Source organism: Aulonocara stuartgranti (genome assembly GCF_965226115.1).
Source record: "Aulonocara stuartgranti genome assembly, chromosome: 17".
NCBI classification, from domain to species: Eukaryota; Metazoa; Chordata; class Actinopteri; order Cichliformes; family Cichlidae; genus Aulonocara; species Aulonocara stuartgranti.
In genome coordinates, this window is record NC_138953.1 from 36,766,425 (window position 1) to 36,793,474 (window position 27,050).

General features: G+C 40.9%; 1 protein-coding gene across 1 annotated transcript in view; it reads right to left on the minus strand.

Moving 5' to 3' along the window:
• The window catches only part of LOC309692381 (copine-8), a 103,587-nt gene that overhangs the window by 35,021 nt on the left and 41,516 nt on the right, over window positions 1-27,050 (minus strand). Inside the window, exons 5-9 of the mRNA XM_082510799.1 lie at window positions 24,826-24,865; window positions 19,422-19,498; window positions 5,937-6,000; window positions 4,895-4,998; window positions 3,321-3,425 (exon numbers count right to left, since the gene is read on the minus strand). Of these exons, the coding sequence (XP_082366925.1) occupies window positions 3,321-3,425; window positions 4,895-4,998; window positions 5,937-6,000; window positions 19,422-19,498; window positions 24,826-24,865 (390 nt within the window). The remainder of the gene's footprint in view (window positions 1-3,320; window positions 3,426-4,894; window positions 4,999-5,936; window positions 6,001-19,421; window positions 19,499-24,825; window positions 24,866-27,050) is intronic.

Here is a 27,050-nt window from a genome sequence, read left to right on the forward strand (position 1 = left end):
CACACTCGACTCCTGCGTGTCTGTGTTTCTGTGTGCGAGTCCAGTGAGCTTCCTGACTTTTCTATTGATAAGGCACGCTGTGTCTCACCTCATCCAGTAAGCTTACTGGACCAAACTTCAGATCGATGCTGCTGTCTGTTAGTTTAGCTATGTTAAACCCTGTTGTGTGCCCTTTTCCCACACAGCTGCTGTCGACGCAGGAGACGGGACTCACATGGCTGTCATAAGAGAGGCACACACTTTTATCTGCTTTAATCTGCTTTCTCACTTGGACTTCTGCTGAGATGTAAAGTAAAACAGATGTTGCACAACAAATAATTACACATAGCGATGTTTCTTTAAGATATTCGAGGATATTATGCAAAAATGTGTCAGCTTTGTCTTTATGCCTAAATTGTAAAACTTCTAAAGGGGACCTATAATGTTCCTCCTTATATTCGGGCATATATTTACTACTAATATGGTGTAGATATTAGTGGGCAGCACGGTGACACGGTCGGGGTCTTTCTGTGTGGAGTTTGCATGTTCTCCCCGTGTTTGCGTGGGTTCTCCCCGGGTACTCTGGCTTCCTCCCACAGTCCAAAGACATGCAGTTAATGGGGGTAGGTTAATTGATCAATCTAAATTGCCCATAGTTGTGCATTTGGGAGTGAATGTGAGTGCGAATGGTTGTCTGTCTCTCCCTGCGACAGACTGGCGGCCCATCCAGGGTGTACCCCGCCTCTCGCCCTATGACAGTTGGGACAGGCTCCAGCGCCCCCTGTGACCCTGAAAAGGATAAGCGGAAGCGGATGGATGGATGGATATTAGTAGTTCAGGGTGCTGCAAATGCTCAGTTTCAGTTTTTCTCCTCTTGGCTGTGCATGAGTTTGGTGAGAAAGATTTCCCTAACATGCTCATCTTTGGCAAAGTTCACAATTTCTTAAAAGAAAGCTGAATGAAATGCTGGGTAGCCTTTTAAGAAGAGGACTTAAAACAGCTTGTTTAAAGATTCAGAGGCCTTGAGACCCACTAGTCCTCTAGAGAAAAATGTATCTCCAACTGGTGGGTGAGTAGTTGCTGGCTGTCACCAACAGGGTGATTGCTGTGATGATCCCAGTTGTTGCTTTAGTTGCTTACAAATTGCCACAGTCACCCAAGCTTTATATAGAAGACACCGTCAGCAAAGTGATAGTTACAAAATCTGAAGCAAAGCAAAAAATGAGACATTTTACCTTCAAAGCAAAAGCTTTGCTTTACTACTACAGTTTTAAAGCTTTCATTGCACTGATGATTCACCTGGTGACTCCAAATGCAATCAAAGTAATCCCCTGAAAGTTTTCGGTGCATCACTGTAAACCACTTTGTGACCAATTTCACACTAGCCGCTGACAGCAACCTCCAGCAATGCACACTTTTCCCTAAAATCAGTGTTTATCAGCAGATCACTGACATTTCTCTAAGCCTGCATCCTGTGGATTTAGCGGCTGCCAGCAATTATTCACCGACTGATCAGGAAATACACATTTTCCTCTAGTGACCACTGGTTGCCAGATACTTGCAAGCAGTTCTCTAGGCCTGTGTGACAGGAACAAGACATTACATTAGATGCTTAAAGCTGTCCCTTCCCTGCAGAGTTGCTTTGATTCAAACAGATTACATCAACATGAGCAATGTCATTGCTTGCCTGAAATTTTAACAAACAGCTAACCAAAATATGTAGATATCTTAAGGAGTGGACTCATACATTTTTGCCTCCGGTCGAATAAGTATTCTTGCCATTTGTTCAAATAAGCTCATCTTTAACCGGTTAGGCCCCCAGGGTTTTCTGAGCTTTCTGCTCGAAAATGAAATGCCCAAATTAAATGGAGTATTTCTCTGCAAGTACGAACTCCGTGTATACAATGTTGGTATCAAAATAAAGCTAATACCTGTGGAATTTTATCAGAGGTGTAAATATTACTGCAGATGTTACTATGTCAAAGGTACTGTGACTCAAACATAGAACAATTTTAATTTCCATCGCCTAATTTTTAAAAGTATTTTCTAGCATATAACACCTTTGAAAATATGCTTTGATGCACATTTAACTCCAACAAATCACGTAACTGTTTGGTGTCTTTGCTTTTTCTGGTGGTTGTAGAAATGGTTTATATAAGATTCAGATGTTTCTGTGGATGCTACACACGTCGAGACTTATATTTCTGACCTTGTGTTATAACTGATTAATTGCGATCTCGTCCCTTTTGCCCCCGGTACTGAGGTGCTTAACTAGTTAAACTGTTTCATCGCCAGTTTTTTTGCAAAGAAATCTAAAGAGAAAACAAACATCAGTTTCTAAATCAATGGAAAAAACAATAAGATCAGATATTTTGTAACATATAGTGTGTGTGAGTGTGTGTGGGGACTGAATTGTACAAACTAAATGCTGGGGGCAGACAATGAAGAAATGCTGCTCTCTGGATCTTTGCTTCACTTAATCCTGGTATGACAAAACCATTTCTAGCAGTCTGTTTCTTGTGCATTGACCCCACTAAACTAAATATAAACCCGACCACCAGAAAATAATATGTTCTTTCTTCCAAAGCGACTATGAAGCATATTTCTAAAAGCATTGTTTGGATGACACATCAGTCACAGGCTTCATTTAGAAGTCAAACCGCTACGCTGCTTTCAAATGTATAAACATGCACCGACTTTGATGAAGTAATCTTACTATAAAACATGACAGCCAAACACTTTTCCAGAGGAAAACTAAATCATGCATCTACACTCATCAACTTTTCCCTCCTGCTGAAACTGACAAATGTAATATTTAAGCTTGGCAGCTGCAAACAGTATCATGCATTATTCATTCGCACTGTACTCAATTTAACAAATGCTAATTTCCTTGCAAAATACAGTAAATATATTTTCACTGTCACATTTATTTACATCAATTTCAGGATTATTTCTAAAACATGGCTTACAGTAAGAGACCTCACAAATTAATCATAATGAAAACGCTCTATGATGGGCAGCTTCTGTGATTTAAAATGAACCCTAATAAAAAAGTGACACAATAATTGACTCTAATTAACCCCCTATAGATAATATTGTTCTAAAATAAGCAGATGAGAGAGAAAGTAAGGCACAGACACCCATGTAATGTTTTAGCGCTACGCAGCCTGAAGAGGCCATCAGACACTGAAATCATCAGAGGTGCATGTATTACTGAAAATGGCATTTTTGAGTGCCTTTCGTACTGAAAAGAACTCCCCTGGATGATTCAGATGGCCGTCTTGGTCGCTGCATTGTACTTAACCTGCCATAATAGCTGCTGTCTAAAAAAAGAGACATACCTGTCATAATCACCGTTGCAAAGAGCTCGAACAGGGATTTTAAAAGCCTGCCAAACAGGGTTCAGTGTATTCTTCACCACCTCTGTCTTATGGCAGATGGTAAACCTGCAGAGACAACAAGGAGGAGAGGCAGTGAGGAAAGTGCAACACTGTAAAGCCAAAACAGCTTAATGGTGTTTGTCCGAGTAGTATTTCCTGGCTTTGGTTTACTGCTGCTATCACTGCTAGACCAATAAGTTCTATTCCTTACTACATATATGACGGAAGTACCAAGATAAAGAAAATGGATAAAAAGAAGACTGATTTCCATTATTCTGCTAATTTATTTACACTGGTGTCATTTCAGCTCAGCGGGAGAGTCATTACAGGTTACCAGATAGTGCTGTCATTTACGGTCATGCTACTTTTTCCTTTTTTTGCTCTCGGGCTCACTTTGAGCTCACCTGCACACATCTCACATGTGAAGTGGAGCTGACAAGACGCAGGTGAAGTGAGGATAACATTAATCGAGTGGATGACCTGTTATGTTGAGAGCAACCGAGAGGCAGAAAAACGGAGAAGGAGGAGGTTTGCAGTTAGTTTGCAGAAACACTAAGAAAAGCTGCTGGCGTTGCAGCCACCGAGTCCCTCCACACTGTTCTTGGCTTCCTCCACGCTACAGTAGCTCTTCCTCTAGCAGCTGGGGCGCTAGAACTGAGATGTATAGATCAGCCCCATTGTAACTGACTGTCCCAATTTACCTTGTCAGACGGGGCATCTCTATCTCCAAGATTTTGCACTAACTGGACGTCACATGTATTTCGTACATGTTAGTGAAATGTAGCACAGGGATGACTGTTGGAGTTTCCAAGTTTGTTGCTCAGAAACCCCAAAATAAAACAAAAAACAATACAATATAACATCATTTTATTCATTCTTATTGTGCTTTCGAGCATCTCTAGCTCCACCAGGGCAAGGCAGAGCACAGAAACAGCAGCAGGAGAAAGGAAAAGATGGATTTAGGAAATAAACATAAGCAGGAATAAAAACAAGAGTATTCAATTAAAGAGACATCCAGCTAACTTCCTGCCACTTTGAGTGGAAGAGTGTGCACGCTGCAGTACTTTCCTGATACTCAAACACACAGACATAGAGGGAAAAAAAGCTAATTTCATTAGTCCCTCAGCTAGAAAGTGGACTTGGTATCTCCCACTCAGAGCAGAAGGCTTTATCTGACTTGTAACACACTGCAGGATGGAGAGGAGTGTTCATGGGGCGCTCTGGATTGAAAACACAAACAAAACGGATGTGCGCGCACACACACACACACACACACACACACACACACACACACACACACACACAAAATCCTTATCCTATTGCTTCCAGATACACTCACATACATCTGTGCGCACGTTGCTCATGTTAGTGTCTCCACATGTCACTCACATAAATGCTTAAACAGGCAGGATGGCTTTTGATCTGAGACAAATCAATGAAAGCAATTTCCTTTGGATGCAGGGAAGGATTAAACCAGACCCGGAAGGGGAGAGGGAGCAAAGGGGGCGCGAAGCAATGAAGAGACGGGAACTCACGTGCCGTCCTCGTTGCTCCTGTAGAAGACCAGGAAGGGGTCGGATTTGCCAAAGAAATCCTTTTTGTCCAACTTGTTTCCACAGAACTGCATCATCACTGATTCCTAATGAGGAGAGAGTGAAAGGAATATATTAAGTCAGGGTGGAAGGCTGAATATTCTGATTGCAGCATCGTTTATAATATGGGTTTCCTCTCAATATGACTATGATAGCACAAAGTAACTGTAAAGAAAAATAAAAAGATCTTACATGATGATAGACTGATCCAAAAACTGTATTACTTATCGTCTACAGTTGTGTTTTATTGAATCTGCTAACCTCGGTTCTCTATTTTGTGGGCTCGGGAACTGCATGAAACATATATTCAAAGGGAGCTCGAGCCAGTTCAGCTTCTTGCCAACACTAAAAAGAGGTACGCCATTTTTCATGCAAAATTAAGACCGACATTCAAATAGCTGCTGTAACTGGGGAAGCATCATTACAAATTTTGGACCTGAAATCCATCCAATCGTGACTCATAAGGCTGAATCGAATAACCGTCATAATCCATTTAGCTTATTCTGCTAGCAGCAGAGCTAGCATACTATGAAGGAAACAAAGTGCACAGGGTCACACCTTTGAAGGAATGCTTCCTTTCACATTGTTGTGATGTCATAGTTTTGCAGCATGGAAAAAACCTGCTGATGTGGAATAAAAAAGGAGGGGAGGGGTTAATGTTACAGGGGTTTGGTTTTTGTGTGTCCATGGTGCTAAACCATGAGATCACAGCAAGGTGACTGGTCACCTGGTCGAACCTGGACCAACATTAATTATGATGACTCAGGAACAACACCGACACGGGGATATCAGACTGTGCCAGTATAAATTATTCAATCTCGGCAGATGGCAAAAGTCAAGCATTAGTATTATGTGGAAAAAGGAAAAAGTTGGATTGGTAACTTTAATTTTCCATAGTGCCTTAAGCACTTGTACAAAGTGAAACATGCAGAGAAAACGGACACATGCAGCATTTAGCAAACAGAGGTAGAAGTCACTTTCTCACCCTGCAGTTGTTCAGCTCCTCAGCTTTCACAATAATGGTCCCGCATTTCTTCCCTGGAATGCCTCTGTTTATGATACAATACAGCAAAACATGAGATTACAGTCACCAACAGCGTATTTGTCATCACCACAGTATTTTGTCCACATGTATTCTTCCGCCTACACTTCAGGGTTAAATGACAAGTTGAAAAACACAGGAAGACGGCTCACGTTTCCTTACTCGAGCTGCCATCAGCTCAGGCGGTAGAGCAGGTCATCTACTGATCGGAAGGTTGGTGGTTCAATTCCTGGCTTCCCCTAGTCTATTAACCCCAAATTGCTCTCCGATGCATCCATCGGAGTATGAATGTGTGTGAATGTTACAGCACTTAGAACAATGTGCTTGTGCGAATGGGTGAATGGGCTTTGAGTGCTCAGAAGAGTAGAAAAGCGCTATATAAGAACCAGTCCATTACCATCAGAGCAGTCTATACAGTCGAAGAGCAGTCAGTGAACACATTTAGCTTGTTTGATAACAGTGGCACTGGTTTCTAGACATCCCGCATAAGGGTTCAGGCGGGACTGTGACCTTCTCACAGCAGGAAGGGGACTTCCATGTGTCTGAAACCACTCCCGTCCTGCACAGACACACGGTCAGTCGTATTTCTGTGTGTGAAAATGTGTCAGGTTTGTTTGCTTGCTCACTGTCAACCACAGGAGACAGACGGAAAGCTTCTTTTCTGAAAATGAACCCAGCCAGTGTTGAGATGTTTTTCTCTCATCGCAGTTGATTACACACTACGTATTGTTGCTACAAGTTTCCATGAAACACGCCTTATATTTTTATATTGTTACCAATATTTCCATCTATCTATCTACCTACCTACCTACCTACCTACCTATCTGGGTCATGATGTAAGTAGTCGAACCCTTAGCGTGCCCTGGGTCTGCTTTGCAGCCTCCCAGCAAGACATGCTTGAAGACCCTCACCTGGGAGATCTCAGGAAGATATTCTACTGAATATTTTGATATTTTACTATTCTACTCAGATGCCAACTGACAATGATATGACAGGGTAACGTGTCATCATTGTAGTCTTTGCAGTTGCAATCACCCAGGACCAGTTTGCACTGGTTCACTATACAAGGGGCAAATTCCACTGACAACATGGGATCATTCGGACACATAAAGGCCCTAAAGCACAACAAAGTAGCAAATCATAGAAGCAAGTTAATAAATTTGATTAAGCAGACAAAGCTGTTTAATATCCGTGATTGTCACCTCTCAAATTCGCTGATATTCCTATGATGTATTCCAGAAAATCAGGAATTTTAGATTTACAAGCAGAGCTGGGAGGAAAAACATCACTCGCATGTTTTATTACCTCATTTCCAAGATATACTGTTAGCAAAAAGGTGTTTGTGTTTCTGTGCTGTTTGTGTGCGAGTCCACACATGAATCAGCTTCTGCTCCTGGGAAGGGCACAGAAGCTGTAGCAAAGACTGGAAGGTGAGAATAGGTGATGCACGTCGGTGTGGGTGTTTAACGTGTAAGCGCTTTCTCTGCATAAGGTTTTCAAGGTGAAGTCACCATTTACTGTACCTCCTCCTCCTAAACAAATATGCTCTTTAAACAGTCCCACTGCACACACACACACACACGAGCACGACCAAAAACTTTCAGTGTTCTCGATTTTGGCACTGAAAAAGTTGAACTACACCTACATTTATTTAAATATACAACAAAATGTGGGCTGAAAAAAGGCGACACATGCAACATAAACAACATATTACCACCTAATCAAGCCAACGTAACCGATGCATTAGCAAACAGAGCACAACTCCCATTTATGTAGAGTTTTCTTTCTGATCCTGGCAAATGCAAGTCAATCATTTACTCTCCTCGAGCTCTGTGGACACCCACCCAGATCCTCATGGATTTGCGGTTACTTGCTCTGGACTGCTTATTATGTCAGGCAGCTTGTCGATAACTTTGAGTGTTAGCTGTTTGATGACCCTGGAAATGTAGTGTTAGATTATCAGCATTTGAAAGCTTTGCTGCACCTGGAAATGAGCGAGATGAGAGGAAAATTATGGTCTGTAAGATGCTAAAACTCTTTGAGGTTTGAGGGCTTCACGGAAAAACGAATAATAATATTATGGATAAATTCTTAATCATGAGGATTGCAGCAGAGAAATCTTCTGTTCTCCCTCGCTGATGTAGTAAAAGCACGTTCTGTGTGCATGTGAGAAAGCGCAGGATGACATAATTTGACACAGATTTCGAAAGAACCTACATTTCTGACAAAGAGGAATGTGATGAGCTCCGCTACGAGACACTCACCTCGCTGGGAAAGACTCTCACAGTCATTAAGTCAGCTCAGAACTGGGGTCTAGGACTTCTGTGTGAATGTAATTCAAATAGTCCTTCTCTATTTCACTCTGGTCTCGTGCATAACGGGCCGAGAGTAATACGTTTTACAAATGGGTTTATCAGATCCTGCAACCTCAGAGCCTATGGAACGCCATATGGTTGTTTCAGAGACTATAAAGCGTAAAAAAGAAAAAGAAATGTAAAATTAATATGTAGGTTTTCTTCTTTTTATCCAGACAGCACACAGAGGTGGGTCTACACAAGACTGAGAGGACTGTAACAACGAGGATAAGGCAGACAGAATGATAAAAATAAAGCCCTGATTCATCCAAATGCAACAAATTTAATAATGTTTGCCACTACAGTCTCTTTGGCTGCTTGGACACCGGCAGTGATTCTTAGGGGGAGTTTAAAAATGCTAAATTGTAGCCTAGCAGCCGTATGATGAAACACTAAACACAATCTAAATAGGCTTGTATGTAGTCCAAACACAAGAATTCCAATAAAGAAAAGCTGGGGAAAAACACATCTTTACAGATGACATTAGCATAGAGATGGAGTGATCAGGAAGGATTAGAGCAACAGGGGAAAAAAATCAATAAAGCAATACTGATTTAAAACAACAGCCTGCTTAAAATCCCAGTAAAGCCTTCAGCTCGCGAATTTTAAGTATGATTCACACGCTTTACTGTTTTGTTTCCGCATGAGCGATGATGCGGAACATGTACAAAGTAGTGTCTTTGGATTGTTCACATCCTCTTGTAAATGCCTGATATCTGAATGGCTGACTGCAATTATGGATGTCTGCTCAAGTACACGTGAACAAATAGCACCAATGATACCCAAAGAGGACTTGAGACACTCTGATTTCAGCAAATCAGAAGCCACGGAAAGACCCACAGTGTTCCCACTCACACACCTGAGAAGGTTTTCAATGACTTACAGCTTACTCGCACCTAACGAACAACACAGCCAACAAAACTGCATTTCCATATTTCCACTTGACTTTGCACCCCTTAATCTAATTTTCAGTGGTTTCAGAATAACATTTAACAGCTCTCAAGTTCCAGATATCCAAAGTAATTACTTCATTTACATAGACTTCCTGCTCTTTGTGCTACGGTTCGACAGTGGCAGCATGAAACAATAAAAGCAGAGCAGGGGGTTGTTGGCAAATTGGACATAAAAGAAGAGCTGAGCTAATTAAAAATGTTGAGCTGTGTGGGTTCCAGTCAACTACAAAATAGAGCATCATCAACCTTCATCAGCACCTCTGTTAAATCATTTGCTGGCTTTAAATAATGATTCAGCTTCAGTACACAAGTCCCATTATTTTAGGCTATTTCATAATGACACATTAGTACTTTGCAAAGAGGAAAAGCAGGATTTGATATACAAATACTCACAGCATAGCTACAGATTTAACTTTAAAACATGCCTGTATCTATAAAGTGTTAAATTAGCACTACACAATAACTGTACACGAGTACATCTTACTACAATGATTATAGTAATGTAACTACTATATAAAATGCAAGTGTCCCTGATTATCAACATATATACATATAGCGCTCAAATCCTTGCAAATCATATATGTACATATATTATGTGTAGTTGCAGATTTTAAAACCAGTCGCGACATTACGTGTACGTTAGGTTTATGCATACGTTGTTGTAAATACGTTTTGCTCAACTACAGGGCTGCCAAAAGTAATAAAACACTCGGCCTGAGCAGTTATTTACATGATTATTTGATTTAATGTACGTAAGTGATCACTGGTGACCACTAGTGGTGTGAAAAAGTGTTTGCCCGCTTCCTGATTTCCTTTTTTTCCCGCGTGTTTGTAACACTTAAATGTTTCAGATCATCAAACAAATATTAGACAAGCAAACCACAAATGCAGTTTCTACATCATCAGGGCATTTATTATCAAGGGGGGAAAATGCAAACCTACAAAGGCCTGTGTGAAAAAGTGATTGCCCCCCTAAAAGTATATGATCGGCAGGCTAATCACTAAACAGGTGGTTGAATTTTTTCCCCACACCTGTAGCTTCTGAATGTAAAGATGCCTTAACAGCGGTTGAACAAACACAAGGTGATTCTTACATAGCGGTGAAAGTTTCATAAATTTTCCAGACGAGGAACAACATACAAACACTTCATCGCCTACAAGTTTCATGTTATTGGTTTTGGGATTCAGCGTAACTGAGCACACGCGAGGTGGAACGATGGTGTAACAGAAAAAGGAAAACACAACACAAAGTTGTAAAACTCTCGATCACTGTCCATACAGCCCATTTTACTTGTTGGTATCCTCTTACTCTCCACCGTGTCGTCTCACGGCAACAATACACATGAGACACTGATGTGTATTGATCGGTGTCGCTATGACAACTCTTCCGAGCTAGGTCCCCTCCGGCGGGACATCGAATTGGATTCCCATGCTCGTTATTTTCCTAAATGCCTGCTCTCGCTCCACTATTTTTCAGAAAGCTGCAATCATTATTCTGACAGAAATAAAATAATGCGCAGGTGGCAATCGAAAGGATTGCATAGTTACAATAGATGAATAACGTATCCCACAGTTGTGCCTTACATACAAACGCATACATGCACAGACACACGTGTGTGACAGATGTGATATAGAGCTGGAAGCTCAAACTCCTCCGGGACGATATGTACGAAAATGACAAATTAGCACAATATGGGTGAAACGACAGCGTATACTGATGCTCGTGTTTCCTGAAATCAAGTAAAGCAACACAAAACAGTCTGTGTTTAAATGAATACACATCTCTGAGCTCATCATCGTGCTCCAAACCACGTTCCTCTTTTTTAGTTTATCAAAAACACCTAAGCTGAAAGGCACGCCAGGAGCATCTCTTCTTCTGCGTCTTCCTGCATGCGTGTGAGTGCGTCTGTGTGTGAGGAAACACTGTGAATCCTCTAATCAAGACACACGGATATGCAATCAGTGTCTGGCAAGAGACAGCTAATTAAGACTGGGCCACTTCTGTGCTGTGCTTTTCATTATATTCCCGGCGAAGGTGGACTATCTGAATGAGACATCAGTTGTCATTATAAAAACATCAGGATCTGCCTATTCTTGGTCATGCCCCGACACGCAAAGAAACACAGTCGCGCACGCACTGTCATTGAAAAGAAAGCTCATAACTATAATTCTGCTTAACAAAAGGCACACTGACATCAAATCCATGTGACACCAAAGGCAGATACACTTTCTTTTGTCCTTTCTTACAAATGCTTACAATCAGGCTTGTATTCACAGCTATCAGCCTCTGAGTGTGTGTGTGTCTTGGTTCACTTGTATTTAAAATTGTAGACTACTTGGCTCTTCTATAGTTCCACGGGGCTTCTCTATGACCCTCTTCCCATTTACAATGAACACCGAGATCTTGTTTGAGGGAACAAAAGTGTCAAAAAGAGCATGAGCAAGTGTGTGAGCAAGACAGAAATAGAGAGTTCTGGAAAGAAAAGCGCAAAGGGGAAGAAAAAAAAGTACAAAGTGAGAAAACTGCCTTGTTGATTATTCAAAAATATTCAGGAAGCAACAGGATCAGTGCTTCAAATGAAAATGGTATTAGTAATAAAGTCATGATATTTATGAAATCAGGGGTGGTCTCAGGCTAATTTTATCCAACAATAAGACTAACAGACTCATTAATTTATGGAGTTAAAGGTCAGAAAAAGCTATTGAGGGATTTACTGGCTTCAACATGTAACTCCTGTTTAATATAAAGAAAATTAAATTTTAAGTAAATCGAATGAAACTTCTAAGTCCAAATAAGCCTGACATGATCTATAATATCTTTGCCATATTATGAAAGAGTTTGACATTTAGAGAAATGCAGATATTGTTAGGTCCCCTGGGTTTATAAAGTCCCAGTGTTTTGAGTTTTTTCGTTACTTTATGTATTTCCTGGTTTTTCTATAAACTGATATTCCAAAGTTTTGTTTCTCATTTAGTTCATTTGATTCACTTTTATATGATGCATAGTGGCAACAAATAGAATTGGGATAACAGGTCTATTGCTTTACTGCGTAACTGGTAACTAATTTTCAAGTAACTTGACCAACACTGGTCTCTAGTCCCTTTGTGTCAGTTTTGTGGTCATCTAGTGATTCTGGTTTTAGTTTCTCTGCTCTGAGTTCGATTCTGGTTTATTGGGTTTTGTTTCATTCCTCGTTATAATGATCATGTTTCCCCCGTATTCTCTAAGTAATGGTCTGCTTGTGATTCCAGGTTTTGTTACTTCATGTTGTACCTTAGTAATCTTTTTATTTTCTGGTTCTTCTCGGTTATGTGATATTCAGTCGTCATCCTCTGCATCTGTATGTGTCCCATCTCAGTGTTTACATTTCAAGCCTCCATTTCTGTTTCCTTGTTAAGATCATATATGTGGATCTGTCACTAGTTTAGTCATTTCCCGTCGTTTCCCATTCCAGCTATGTTTATTGTTCCCTTCAGTGGTCCCTGTCTGTTTCTCCAGTCTGTCCCTATGGCTGTCTGGGTCTCTGTCTTGTTTGTGTGTGTGTGTTTGTTTCTTTTCTTATTTTGATAGTCTCTTGTCCCATGTGTGTTTGTTGAGTTTTGCTATCCTTGGTTTGTTAGTTGGATTCTGTCCCCCAGGTGTCTTCACCTGTCCTTATTTAATGTGGGTGTTTAAGTCCTCAGTTGTCTTCGTTGTTGCGTCGTGCCTCATTCTATGGTACTGTGTGTGCCTCAGTGTTTCCCTAATTCTGTTTCCTACTGGATTACTTTGGAATTACTTTGAGGAAAACAAATAAAAAACCACTTTGGAATTTGCTATTTGAGACCAACAAGCAATAAATGCTCATTGTGTGGCGTACTCATGAATCCCCTGCCCTCCATCCTTTGGGTCCTAAACCTGCCTACCACATAACGTCACATGACACCTACTGGGTTTTTATATCATATGTCCTTCATACAATAATAATGAAAAAGACACAAAATGAAACAGTGAAAGTGATAAAAAAATAAACAAAAAACATGTTCAAACAATAAAAACTAAAGTGAAATAAGAAAATCCACTGTGGAAGCTGTGAAACTAAAGTGAATTAAAAACAAAAAGTCAAAATGCAATAACAATAAAAAAAAAACATTAGAAAATACAAAAGAGATGTAGAGTTTTAAAAATAAAGTGCGAGACGCCGACTGGAAATGTCCTTGGCACGAATAGAGCATTAATGTGTAAGTGCAACAATTAAGAATACAGACATTGTATTAATGTAACAATCTTAGATGAGTGTTCACAGACTGGCCATAGGTCGGATAGAGTCTGTGCCAGCAGAGGCCTCGGGCATCATTAATAAGGCCAGAGCTGCAGCTGAAAACAAAGTGTTTTTGTGGTGAGAGGTTTTGGCTAAGATGGGCGGCAGGATATATCTCAAAAACACGATGTCCGAGGTGGGAGAGATCAGCCATAATGTTTCCTGCTCCGTGTCTTGGAGGTGTGCAGGTCCTGTACAGAGAACAGGCAGCAGCTCTCAGCAGAGAGGATGATGGTCTGCAGTCTGCCCTTTGCTTCGCAGTTAAAGCAGGGTACCACATGGTGGCACAGGATGTGAGCATAGACTCAATTACGGGGGTGTAAAAGTGCACCATTATTGACTTTGGCAGGTTGAACTTCTTCAGTCTCTGCTGGGCTTTTGCTGAGACTACTGACGACTCAAGGTCCTGGATGATGATGGTTCCCAGGAAGCAGAAGGACAAAGTGTTAACTGCAGAGTCACACATGGTGAAGGGAGACCCGCATTCCTTCTGGATGCCACAACAATCTTTGCTGTCTATCGAGCACAGTGTGCCAAGAAGTTCTGCTACACCGGATAAATTCTGCAAGTGCTAAAGTAAAATACATAAAGAAAGAAAGAAATACTAGCAGCATTTAATACTCATAGATTAAAATGTTCTTCAAAAAAGCATAAACTGCTTCCATAAAAATACTTCTATCACATTTCACTGGTACGACAGCATGTACCGTCTAGTGGCTGTAGCTTCAGATTTGCTGTAATGCAAATGCGAGATTTGTGTAAATATTCTCCAGAGGCCCCTGGCAAGAAAGCAAATTAGAATCTTTTTGGAAATGTCAAGCTTTTCCATTAAATTGCTTTTGTTTTATTGAAATTATATTATAAAGAACAACAAAATAAACTACCACAGCTATGCAGATGACACACAAATATATATCACAATGTCACCAGGAGACCGAGGCCCTGTACAGGCTCTTGGTAAATGCATTGAGGAAATCAATGACTGGTTGTGCCACAATTTTCTCCAACTTAACAAAAACAAAACTGAAGTAATAGTCTTTGGCGCCAAAGAAAAACGATTACAGGTCACCAGAGAACTTCAATCTATACATCTAAAAACCACAAACCAGGCGAGAAGTTTGGGTGTAGTGATGGATGCAGACCTAAACTTAGACCTAAACACATTAAGACAATAACAAAATCAGCTTACTATCACCTCAAGAATATTTCAAGGATAAAAGATCTGATGTCTCAACAGGACCTGGAAAAACTAGTCCATGCATTCATCTTTAGTAGGCTTGATTACTGTAACAGCATCTTTACAGGTCTACCTAAAAAATCAGTCAGACAACTACAGCTCATTCAGAACTCTGCTGCTCGAGTCCTCACTAAGAACAAAAAAGTGGACCACATCAGTCCAGCTCTGAGGTCTTTACACTGGCTGCCTGTCCGTCAGAGGATAGACTTTAAAGTTCTGATGCTGGCCTATAAACCTCTGAATGGTTTAGGACCAAAATACATCAGTGACCTCCTGACCCAGTATGAACCTTCCAGATCCCTCAGGTCATCTGGATCTGGTCTTTTATCAGTTCCCAGAGTCAGAACCAGACACGGAGAAGCTGCATTCAGCTTTTATGCTCCTTATATCTGGAACAAACTCCCAGAAAGCCTCAGATCAGCTGAAACAGGTTGAAGACTCACCTGTTCTCAGCTGCATTTGAATAAAGCACCAAATCCACACTTTTAAGCTTAAATTTCAAAACTTACATTTAACTACTGATTTTATCTACTGTTCTGATTTTATCTGTTTTGATTTTATATACTGTTTTTTTTGTTTGTTTGTTTGTTTGTTTGTTTGTTAAGTGGGTTTAGAGCTCTGGGTAGCTCCCCAGCTGGGTCTAGACTGGGTCTAGAGAGTATTTTAAATTCAGGGAATTTAAAATAGAAAGTAGCTCGTCCACAGAAGGACTGGTAGCTCCCCTTACGATAAGGGTTCAGATCGCGCGAACAGGTGTGAAATGTGTGTGTTTAGTTAGTTTGTTTGTTTGCTTGTTTTAATCAATTTTAAATCATGCTTTTTATTTGTTTTTGTTTCTAATGTCTCTGTAAAGCACTTTGAATCACCTTGTTGTTGAATTGTGTTATACAAATAAATTTGCCTTTGCCTTGCCTTGAAATTAGAGGTAACATTTTTCTAATAATGGGCATCTCTTGAAGTGTTTACGGCATGAATTTGGAGCAAGGAGAGACAGTGCTGCATAATATCTTTGGACAATTTACCCCAGTATGCATCAGTTTGTTTACATGTGACCTGGTAATGAAATTTAAGTCAGAGCACTCATGTCAAAGTGTATCATATTGTAAGGAGAAGGGCACACGAGGTCTGAGAACCAGGAAATGAGGTTTGTTAGGAGGGTAGCGGGAGGCTCATTAGTTAGGGTAGGTTGTCCAATAATCAGAAACTGACTGAGGCGCAGCAGAGTGGACGTTCGTGAGAGGCAGAGGTGATAAACTTTGACCTACTTTTACATTAATTATTTAAAATGTCTTTCTTATGTTTTTGTAGCCAGCAGTGAGGTCAGCTTTAAAATGTAGGCAATCAGCTGTTCAATCTGTTTCACAGTGAGCGCGTTTTATACCGTCTAATACCACACGTTACCCCAAATTCATTTTTGCTTTTCATATTGTTATGAAATCTTAGGCAAGGAAATAGTTGTTCGAAGTTTTTTTTGTACGCTTTATTAGTTTACTCAAATGTGCATTTTAACTTTAAGATCTAAATAATAAAACCCATAAATATTAATCTTAAATACTTGTTTTGTCTGCTCTTAAAATTAGAAGAAATAGATGAAAATGAACGTGACTTATTCAAGAAATTACGCTTTTGCCATTACTGCTGTTAAAGTGACCCCTCCTGATGGTTCTAGTGTAAAGCTACAATCATTATTATTACAGTAATTATATTTTATGATAACTCTAGCACATATACGTTGAGTTAGGGAAACTCTAAAGAAGGAGGAAAAAAGGCATGTTGTCTGCTTATGGTCACTGATTAAATGTATTCATTATTAATTAAGGTTTGGAGCTCTCTTTAGAGATATATTATCCTCTCTTGATAATGTAAACGTGTACTAAACTTCCAAATGTGTCTGTTTGCACACAAGCAGAAGCTGCACCTACACAGTTCATCTGTTTCAGCTGTTTGCAATATGGCGGGTGGATAGTGCTAAGTTAGCTGAATGCTACGTTAACCATGTGCCTCACCATTGCTGCACTTGATGATGCGTTTTGCTTCTTGTTGCTGGTTACTCTAAGTGTCTCTCTCACACACCCACGTGCACACACTCCTAAATGCCCACTGGAGTTACACTGAACAATGCAATATGTTAAAATTGTTAAGCCCCGCCCCCACGTCCTCCGCCTGTCATGTCAGGCTGCAGGTGTATGCCTGACTGTCGCTTACACCCACGCACATATATAAATACTGACACAACCTCCAGAGCCAGAGAACAGCTGTGTGTCCTGCCCCTTCATTTTTAATGAAAGTTGAGTTTTCCTCATTCTGCACCAAATCACTCTTGACCTCTTATAAACGGTCGATATTGGTCGCACATGTGAATGTAACAAACCTGTTTCATTCAGCGTTGATTGTTTTGCTTTTTTCTCATCTGCATATATTTGCAGAAGCGTGGCACAACGTACGGAGAGTGAACGTCTTCAGGACCTAAAGCAACCAACCTCCACATTTTACACAGCCCTGAATATCAAAGAAAGAACTCAATTCACACCCCATAATTTAACTTTTCTTCCACAAACTGCTTTTGTGATAACCAAGGCACACTTTGCATTTGATGTACTCGAGTAGCAAAACAAAGAAGGAGGAGTAACATCTCTATTCCTCAACCGGTTTTAACAACATGTTTGCAAAAGAACAGGCGCTGAATATTTTCCAATATACACATCCATTCGTGGCGCAGCTGCAGGGGAGGCTGACACACCGGAGCTCCATCAGCTCATCACGCCTCCCCTGTATAGAACGTGCTGGGACCTGAGGTTGGGGTTGTTGTTGTTGTGTGTGGGACACAGCTGAAAAGCTGCGGCCGTCTGTTAGAGAACAGCAACCGGCATAAAAAGTGTTAAACGTGTGAACTATGTAGTCGGGTCTGTCATTCATGCCACAGTGGTGCCGAAACCCAGGAGACGGCATGGCGGAACCACAACTGGGCCAGTAGTGGAGGCGCTGGCCCGAATGGTGGGCGAGTTCGCAGCCATGCAGAGGGAGCAGGTGGCCAGGCGGAACAGCTGCAGGACCGGTCCGAGCGTGGGATGCAGCTGATAATGAATCTGGCAGCTTGATTCGGTTCCTGGCTGACCCCCACGTGTTCATGGAGGTCAGCGCGCGGGAGGGACCTGCCCAGGCTGAGTCGGAGGTCAGTATGCCGTCTGGACTTGCTCATAACAAGCCGGAGGTCCGCACCCCGAAGCGACCTGCCCAGAAAGAGTCGGGGATCAGAGTGCGGGAGGAACTGTTCTGCCAGAGCTGGTGGACAGCGTGCGGGGAGGAACTGTTCTGCCTGACTCGGAGGTCGCCATGCCGTCCAGTCCAGAGGCGTCCTCACCAGAGGCCAGTACGCTGTCTTGACCTGCCTCAGTTCCGCCAGAGGTCAAGATGCTGTGTGGTCCTGTGTGGCTGTATGGTCGCCTGCCAAGCCGCCTGCGAGCCCCAGCTCGTCACGTCCACCGCTGGACCCGCGGTCGGCCCCCGGACCCAGCTCGTCACCGTCGCTGGTGATGAGGTGGGCCCCCTGGTCAGGTCCGTCATTCATGCCACAAGGACATTTGAGAAAAATTAGAACTTTTATTGCGGCTAGTTTCTTAAACCACTTCATAAGATTGTTTGAGGGTTAAGAGTTTCTTCTGAGGTAAGATTATTTTAAGGGGCTCATCTTGTACCCAGAAATATAGCCAAGCAAACATTTTTGTGTGCGTGCAAATGTAAATAATCAAGAGAAATACAACTGAACTATATGTGTGGACCACTCCAAAGACGTGCACGCTTTCCTTCCTTCCCTCTCCATGGGAAACCTGCCTCTGCAATCACCATGGCGATTCCTACTCAACAGGATGACAGTTTTGCTTTGACGTGAAGAGGAGATATGCAGTAAGCACACACACACACACACAGGTTGCCAGGTTCTTGACAATGTTCCCTGTTATTTCTCCCCTTAACAACGCTCTTTGCAGATCTAAAGGCTCATCGAGGCTTCAAATGAACAAGCTAATTGGATTAAAGAGACTCAATTGAGAGAAAGCCAAGTGGGCTTTCTCATGAGAGAGAAAATATGTAAATAAGAGGAGGCCACTAGAGCAGCATTGTGGACAAGAGTGATAAAGAACCACAACAAGACTGAATTAGCTGCTTACAAATACAATAACGATAACACGAGGACGAATAAAAACAATGCAGGTTTATTTGTTAATGTGACAGCGGTAATCAATAAGCCACTGTGGCTGTCAATAATCAACAATGTATTTAAAAAATTAGCAAATTAGCCCAGGGAAATATAATGTGAAGAGACAAAGATTTGCTCTCGCTCATCTAGTTTGAAGAGTCAAAATTTCAAGCTAAATATGTCATTTCTCCATTTCTCTCTGATAAAAACATCTTTATGGTGTTTTTGTGAATCTGGGCTGATGCCACTATCATCAGGCCTGACTAAAATTTGCAGACTGTGGATATAACTCTGCTAGTGCACCTGCAGTTCATGCGACTTTTGATCAGATACTCATTGAGATGTCTGCACACCTTTTTCTGCTACAGCTATCTGAGCTCCTACTCACCCAAGAGGTTTTTCCAAGCGACTGCCCAACGATCCGACTATCTCTCCCAGAGTACAGTGGGCTTGTCCGAGAAAGTCCTGCAGAGTCAAGGAGAAAGAAGTGAGCCGACACATGTTTTTTGTCAATCAGACATTGCATTACTCCCAAACCTGACCTGCTGATCAATACAGAGTCCACCCCCAAAGGCCCAAGTCTTTTCAAATACCACTACCTTCACCTTTGATAGATCATATTAGCAAGAAGAAACTGAGCCTTCCTCCCACCAGCCCTCACACCTGCCCCAGTGTGCTCCTCCACTTCCTTGGGAAATTAAACTGCCTTCACATATTGAAGCTTTAGAGCTGATGCTGAGAGAGCCAGAGACGTGAGTGCACCCGCCGCATCCTAGAAACCTCATGGATTTAAAACAATGATAAGTTGCTTTTCAGTGTCAAAAATGACCAGCCTTCAGAAAACATGACACCCATAAAACCCTAATTTCTCCCATATAAATATATTTAAATAAGGATTATAGAAACATGCCTTCTTCATGGGTCTTTAACTGGGGGTTAGATCATTTGTCTTTGTTAGATAGTATCTCTAATATTTGACCAGAGCAGCTCCAAGCACCACTAACATATCGGATTCTCTTTGGTCCATTGATTAGCCTCTCAGCTTTATCTCTTCCCATCTATCTCATCACAATTACATTCCTGCAGCCACACAGTGTCAGTCTGCTATGAACATATTTGTTTTGGTGGAAACGTGTGCCGAAATTAGACCAAAATAATAATGATGATAATAATTTCCATCCACCATGTAGAGGTGAACCCGTAAATCCACAAATTACCTAGCAACTGTGTCTGCTGCCTACATGAGGTCCATCTGAGAACTGGCTATATGCAACTAATGGCTAAATATATAACAGCATGAGCAAGAAAAATATTTAATGAGAAAAATAGCTGTGTGGGTGTAGCACCTTTCAGCACTTTTACAGAAAGAAATGAACTATTTTATGAGATCCAAAGAACGAGGGAATGTGAGCAGATGAATCTAAATCTACATCTTCAAAAGGATTATAATCATTTTGGGGGGTATCTCATAGCTTTTTAAAGCTCATATATACAATTTGACAAGACTGTGTTATGACCAGTTTTATCACCTGCAGTATTGGAAGATAACTAGAGGGAATTCACTATTAGCTATTTAATTCTGGAAGTTTCCTGATGTTTAAAAGCTTTAGGCTTGAAACTCTGTTGACTTATAGGCTCAACTGTCACTGTGGGCTTTCATGTTTCTTGATTTCTTATCGATACACAATCGGTGGTTTTACAATAAAAAACAACGCATGTTTATATAAAAAAAACATAGGAAAGAGGAAACATACCATAATAGCTAATTTCAGGCAGTAAGCCAGTAAAATACTATGTTAGATAATAATTAGCAATTACTAAACTCAAGAAAACAGCTCAAAACAAATGAGAAGGGGATGTTTTGCTGATGGATCATTGCACAGAGAAATCTGCCTCTGTCCTGACAAAGAAGGAATCACAGCTAAAAGATCTTGTTTAAAAGAAGGACACATATGCTTTTCCATCTGGTGATGTGAAGCTTGAAATTCTTTACCTGCAGTTTATATTTAAACTATTTATTGTAAATGATCAGAAAGCAGATTACAGCAATGAAGAGTACCAGTGCTTGTTTCTGCTAGTACCACATTGCAGATGTGGTACTAGTGCAGTTTTACTATTGAAACATCTGAAACCTGGCTATTTGTTATGATTTTTAAACCAAAGCCTAAATATTAAATATATTTCTTTTAGCCCAGACATTTTTAGTAGCTACCTCTTACATTAAATAAAAGCCAATCAAAAAGCACACGATGTGAATATACTGCACTTACTGTACAAAAGACACCCTATTTTTCAGGGAACATGTTTCAAATTTGGTTAATGTCATATGGAACGACCCAGATATATGGATAAAAACCGAACTGGACACACCAACATTGAGTGTTTTATTTTCATCCTTACTCTTTCTGCTTTTCCTTCTATTTGCCACACTAGTTCTCACCCAGGTCCCAGCTGAGTCCGCAGCCTACAGCTCCCAATGTTAAAACACCATCTAATGGGTTAACTCCCCGGCTTCCCCCATAGGAGCCACACCAAGGCTGCTGTCTCTGCCTGTATGAGATTATTGATTTCAAACGAGTGAGCCAAGGGGGAGCAAATCCAGAGCACGGAGGGAAAAGAGAAGAGTGAGAGAACAAGGGTATGGCAATGAAAGAGGATAAAAAGAGGAAAAGAAAAAAGAAACAGCTAGGGGCATCACAAGAGTAAATGGTTGCATCCAGAGAGACATCAAACCCAATAAAATAAGAAAAGAAATATCCTGAAGGGAAATATTAAGAGACTAAACCTGCATTGGAGACTGTGTTTTGCACTGTAGCACCCAATTTATCTCCTTTTATTTCATACACTTGTCATATAAACGCCAGCAGTACATTTGCAGTCTTTATAAATGTGAGCAATCAATTTTAGAAACGATGTTCGGCAAAACAGTAAGTGATAAGGTAAAGTATATGGTTTTGGGTTTTTTTTTAAAGGTCAAAACATAAAACACGATTACTGTGGCTCTGCATTAAAATCAGTGTGACTGTTGTACTTCCATTTGCGCCTATTTAGCCGGAGGCCACATAATGATAACGCACAGCAGTCAACAGGTGCATGGGGCCTTAGTGAAGGTGAAATATAAGCCTGGCTACAATGCCTCCACAAAGGTTCCAATTACAGCTATTATATTTACTTGTATTGGCTTATAACTGGGCTGAAGAAATACCATAAAAGAAGAAAATAGATCATTTTGACAACAGTGTTGCTAGAGGGAGAAAGCAGTCCACGTGTCCTCAGGCATTTGTTATTCTTAATCAAATAGAACAGAGGACATGTTGGCATTTAGATGGAGTTTAGTACACAATGCTCCATTTGAAGTGTACAAAAATGCTACCATTATTTCTTCTTGTTTTTTTACATCACCATAAAGGGTATGTGTCTGTAATATGCTACGCAGGCAGACTTGTTGAGCTGGATACTAAATGCCATGCAATGATAAGAACTAATGGCTCCAGTGTTTCACCTTGGGGAAAAGCAGCATTGGCTGTTTGCAGCTGTGCTCAGAGGTAGACGTTGACACAAAAGTCAAGTGAGTGAAGGTTGAAAAGCAAACACACTTTCCAAAAAGTACAGTCTGAAACAAAAGAGTCGTTTAGAGTGTGTAAGACTGTGGTCTGCTTTCACCTGCTGCTTGGTTACAGTTGGAGAAAACAAATATTTGGTTAAATCGAAGTAAAGACTTTGGATAACCTTTTATAAACTTTACAACATGAGATCTACTTTTAAAATGCTCAACTATTCTACATTACTGGACTGACGAGTTCCTAATATAAAGTTCAGTTAAAAACTATCCCCCTCCTTCTTGATTTCTTAGATTTTTTTTCATGTTTGTCACACTTAAATGTTTCAGATCATCAAACAAATTTAAATATCAGAAAAGGATCATAACAGAAAATACGAAATTGTTTTTTTTTTTTTTTATTATTATTTTATTTATTATGAGAAGAAAACAATTCCAACTTACCTGGCCATATGTGAAAGACTAATTACGCCCTAAACCTGATAACAGGTTGTGCCACCCACCCCAGCAAGGAATGCAATCAAGCGTTAACTGTCAGTGAGTTGGAGAAATTGTGGTCTACTCTTCCGTTCAGTCGAGTTGGAGAGTTTGAGCGGGGAACTCAAGGGTTAGAACAGGTAACCCACTGATCAGAAGGTTGGTGGTTCAATCCCTGGCTGCTCCATCTGCATGCCAAATATCCTTGGGCAAGATACTGAACTCCATGCCACTCACCGATGCAACCATAGGAGCGTGAATGTTAGAAAGCACTTAAGCATAGAAAAAAAGTGCTTGTATAAAATGGATGAAGGAGCTAAGGTGTATAAAGCACTTTGAGTGCTCAGGTAGAGTAGAAAAGTGCTATTTAAGAACCAGTTCATTTACTCCTTTGAGTCGTTCAGAGGTGGACTTGGTCTATTTTGGATCATTGTCTTGCAGCATAACCCAAATGTGCTTCATCGAATCTGTTCTGAAACATGCAAGTGTGACAAACACAGCAACGTGTGTTATGGACACTGAGTGAAAAAGGAGAAAAAAAACTCCCTTTTAACAGGAAGAACCCTCCGACAGAAAAAAAAATGTGCACACACACACATCTGAATACGCGAATATCAAGATTTTTAATGCCAATTCTCTTGTCACCTTATATTCTTATTTATAGACTTTGGTCCATGTAGACAGCCATCTCTTAAAACCTTTGATGTTTTTGTGTTTTTTTGTTATGCATTCAACTGTCACTTTCCTGGGCACACCTGTTCAACTGCTACTTAAGGTAAAGATGTAATCAGCAGAAATTCAATGCATTTAGATGTGTAGACTTGGTCAAAGTAAACATATGAAGGGGGAATACAGATGATTTAAGTGACTTTAAAAGTTGCACAGTAGTTGGTTCCAGATGTGAGTGTTTCAGAAACATTGCCTGGTCTGATGAGTCTTGTTATCTGTTGTGAGTTTTACATGGCAGGCTCAAAATCTGGCATAAACAACATGAAAGCATGGCTCCATCCTGCCCTGTATAAACAGTTCATCCTGTGCTTGTGATATAATGGTGTGGGGGATATTTTTCTGGCACCCTGTGAACCCCTTAGTATTTACCGAGCACCATTTCAACTCCATAGCCTGAGTACCGTTGCTGACCTTGGCCATCCAGCAACACTTATGACCACAGCGTACCAATTTTCTGATGGCTGCTACCAGCAGGATAATACACCATATCACAAAGCTCAGATTACCTCAAACTGGTTTATTGAACATTACAATAAGTACATTGTACTCAAATGGCCTCTACAGTCATCAGATCTCAATCCAATAGAGCACCTTGGGGATGTGGTGAAATGGGAGATTTGCATTATGGATCTGCAGCAACAGTGTGATGCTGTTATGTCAATATGGAATAAAATCTGTGAGGAATTGTTTAATTTATGCCACTAAGAATTAAAGCTCCATGTCCGAGCAAGCTGTACCTAACATAAGGGCTACATTTGTTCGGCATAAAGATATATTCAGACCAAACGAAGTTGAAATTGAATCATACAACTCTAGCTGACAATTTCATGAATTCTAAATACATTCGATTTGCACTGACACACATTTGCCTTTATTTATTATTTATTCAAGTGTGTCCTGAACACACCACAAGTCAGCAGACTAATGACCGGAGTACTCTTATGTGGTTGGAAAGAGTCTAATGACAGGTAATGATATGGTCAGCATTTACGTTCACAAAAACACAAAACAATACACAAGCACTCACGTGTTTCGACAGGTTGGCACTCTTCGAATCGACATCATACCTGCAGAAAAAAACAAAAACACACTGTGAATGCATTAGAGAGTGATGGAGGGTGACAGGAGCTCGGCTGGGAACACAAAAGGGATTACAGAGAGGGTAAATCAGTAATGGGGTTAAGCATCTTGTCACGCAGAATCTCAGCGGAGGCTCTGGGAATTCACTTCCCAACATTGCAGGATCACAGTCATCCTCTATTAAAATGACACTAAATGGACTAATTGGCAGTCACAAGTATATCTGCGAGGCCATACGTGTGAACGACTGAAACAGAAACGATGAACTACTGACTTGCTAGGTGAAGAAGTCTGTCCTCGTTTGTTTTCATCTATTTTCATTACTGTCACACACGTCTGAACAGTACTCACAACTCTCAATCCTCAGTTTCACCTGGCAACCTCTTAAACACACAATATTTGCAGCGAGACAAACTTCTCCAGAAATAGCCCCTCCAGCTCTGAAGAATGGGAGGCAATCAGGCGACCCATTCACTCAGCAATCTGAGGTCATTTCACAGCTCAGGTCATTTCACCCACCACTAAATATGGATTGGCCTCTGCTGGGTAATACAGTGGGGGAGAAATGCTAGGCAATTTTGTTACCTCACATGGATGTTAAAGGTGATGTACAGTATATTCTGTGTGTGGCAGGATTCTCCTTTAATCCAAATCCAAGCATAACCAATATTTAAAATGTCCCATTTCAACTCAGTGGGACATGTGACGTGCTTTATCTTTTTATCTTTTTAGCTGTTTAGAATGATATCGGTATATGCCTCAGCTTAGGGAAGTGTAAAATTAAAGACATATATCAGTGCACTATACTTCACAGTGAGCCCTGTGGAACACAATGCACTATCATAATTCATAGTGAGAGGACATACTGTAGTATTTCATAACCTCTGCTCTGTAACTGTTTTGTTTTCATAGAGATCTCACTGCCATAAGCCTGAGGGAGTAAACATTCTTCAATCTGGTATCATCTCAGACAGCGTTACCCTTTGCAGGCCAGCAGGACCAGCGACATTCAGTCGTTGATGAGAGAAGCAGCAAGGCTGCACGCACACATCCGGATACTGTAGACACTGTAGCTTTTGAGGTTTAAACCTGTACTATTTCTAATGGCCAGCTGAGGTCAACTTCTGTAGTTGGAACGTCTCATTATATAAAAGGCTTTTTGGGAAAAGATTTCACATTACTCAAATTTCTTTGTTCCCAAAGATTGTTTCTTGGTGTAAGACTGCAGTGTCCCTCAGACCAAAACCAAATCACATCAAGGCGGCGACAGTGAAGACCCTTGAGACTTCAAGGCATGACTTTCACTCAATGGGAGCCATCACGGTGGCTATCTTTTATATGCAGTCTATGATAGACACATTCACCAAAAGCGCCACACATAGGAGTCTCACACACGGATGCACACGCTGAATGTTACTGAAAATGGCACATAACCTACTCACAGACCCACAAAAAGCCTGTTTGTTTTTTCCCTCAGATGTCCAGTTCCATTCAGAAAACCACTCAAGAGACACAGAGTTATGCATTCATTCATTTATAATCACATAACCAATGAGCAGACATAGACGCAACACGCAAACACACAGATGTCCTTACATGTCCCCATCTTTCTATGAGATGTCATTCTTCCAATAGATTTAAACTTGCTCACCTGATATTGCAAATACAATGATAAGTGCTAATCCAAAACCTGCACACCTCTAATGTAAGAGAGCAACAGAAGACAGGCGGGGAAGCCACTAAAAACGTCCACATAGAGCCAATAGGGCATAAATTTAGCTTAAAGATCATTTGCTTAAGAAGCTTCGGTTGCAGTGACATAAGCGGTAAACATCGGAGTCTCTCCCATCATTCAGCTCATCTTCATTTCATCTGAAATACTACAACACTCATAAGCAAATAACAGTTCAATAACTGAGCCCCACAAAGTCGGTAAAACACAGAAAGTAACTTGTTTGTGTACATGTGAAAATGTACACCGGGCTGTAACATGGTGTGGAACACAAGTGGAGCAGCCGCCATCCCCCAGAAACCCTGGTTGTTATGGCTACCTGCTAAACTTCACACAAACTCACAAACACATGCACCCAGACACGCACATTGTCACCATGGTCACGCATGTGGCAATGCACACACAAATTGCACGCATCAATTTGGGTTTTGTCTCTCCAC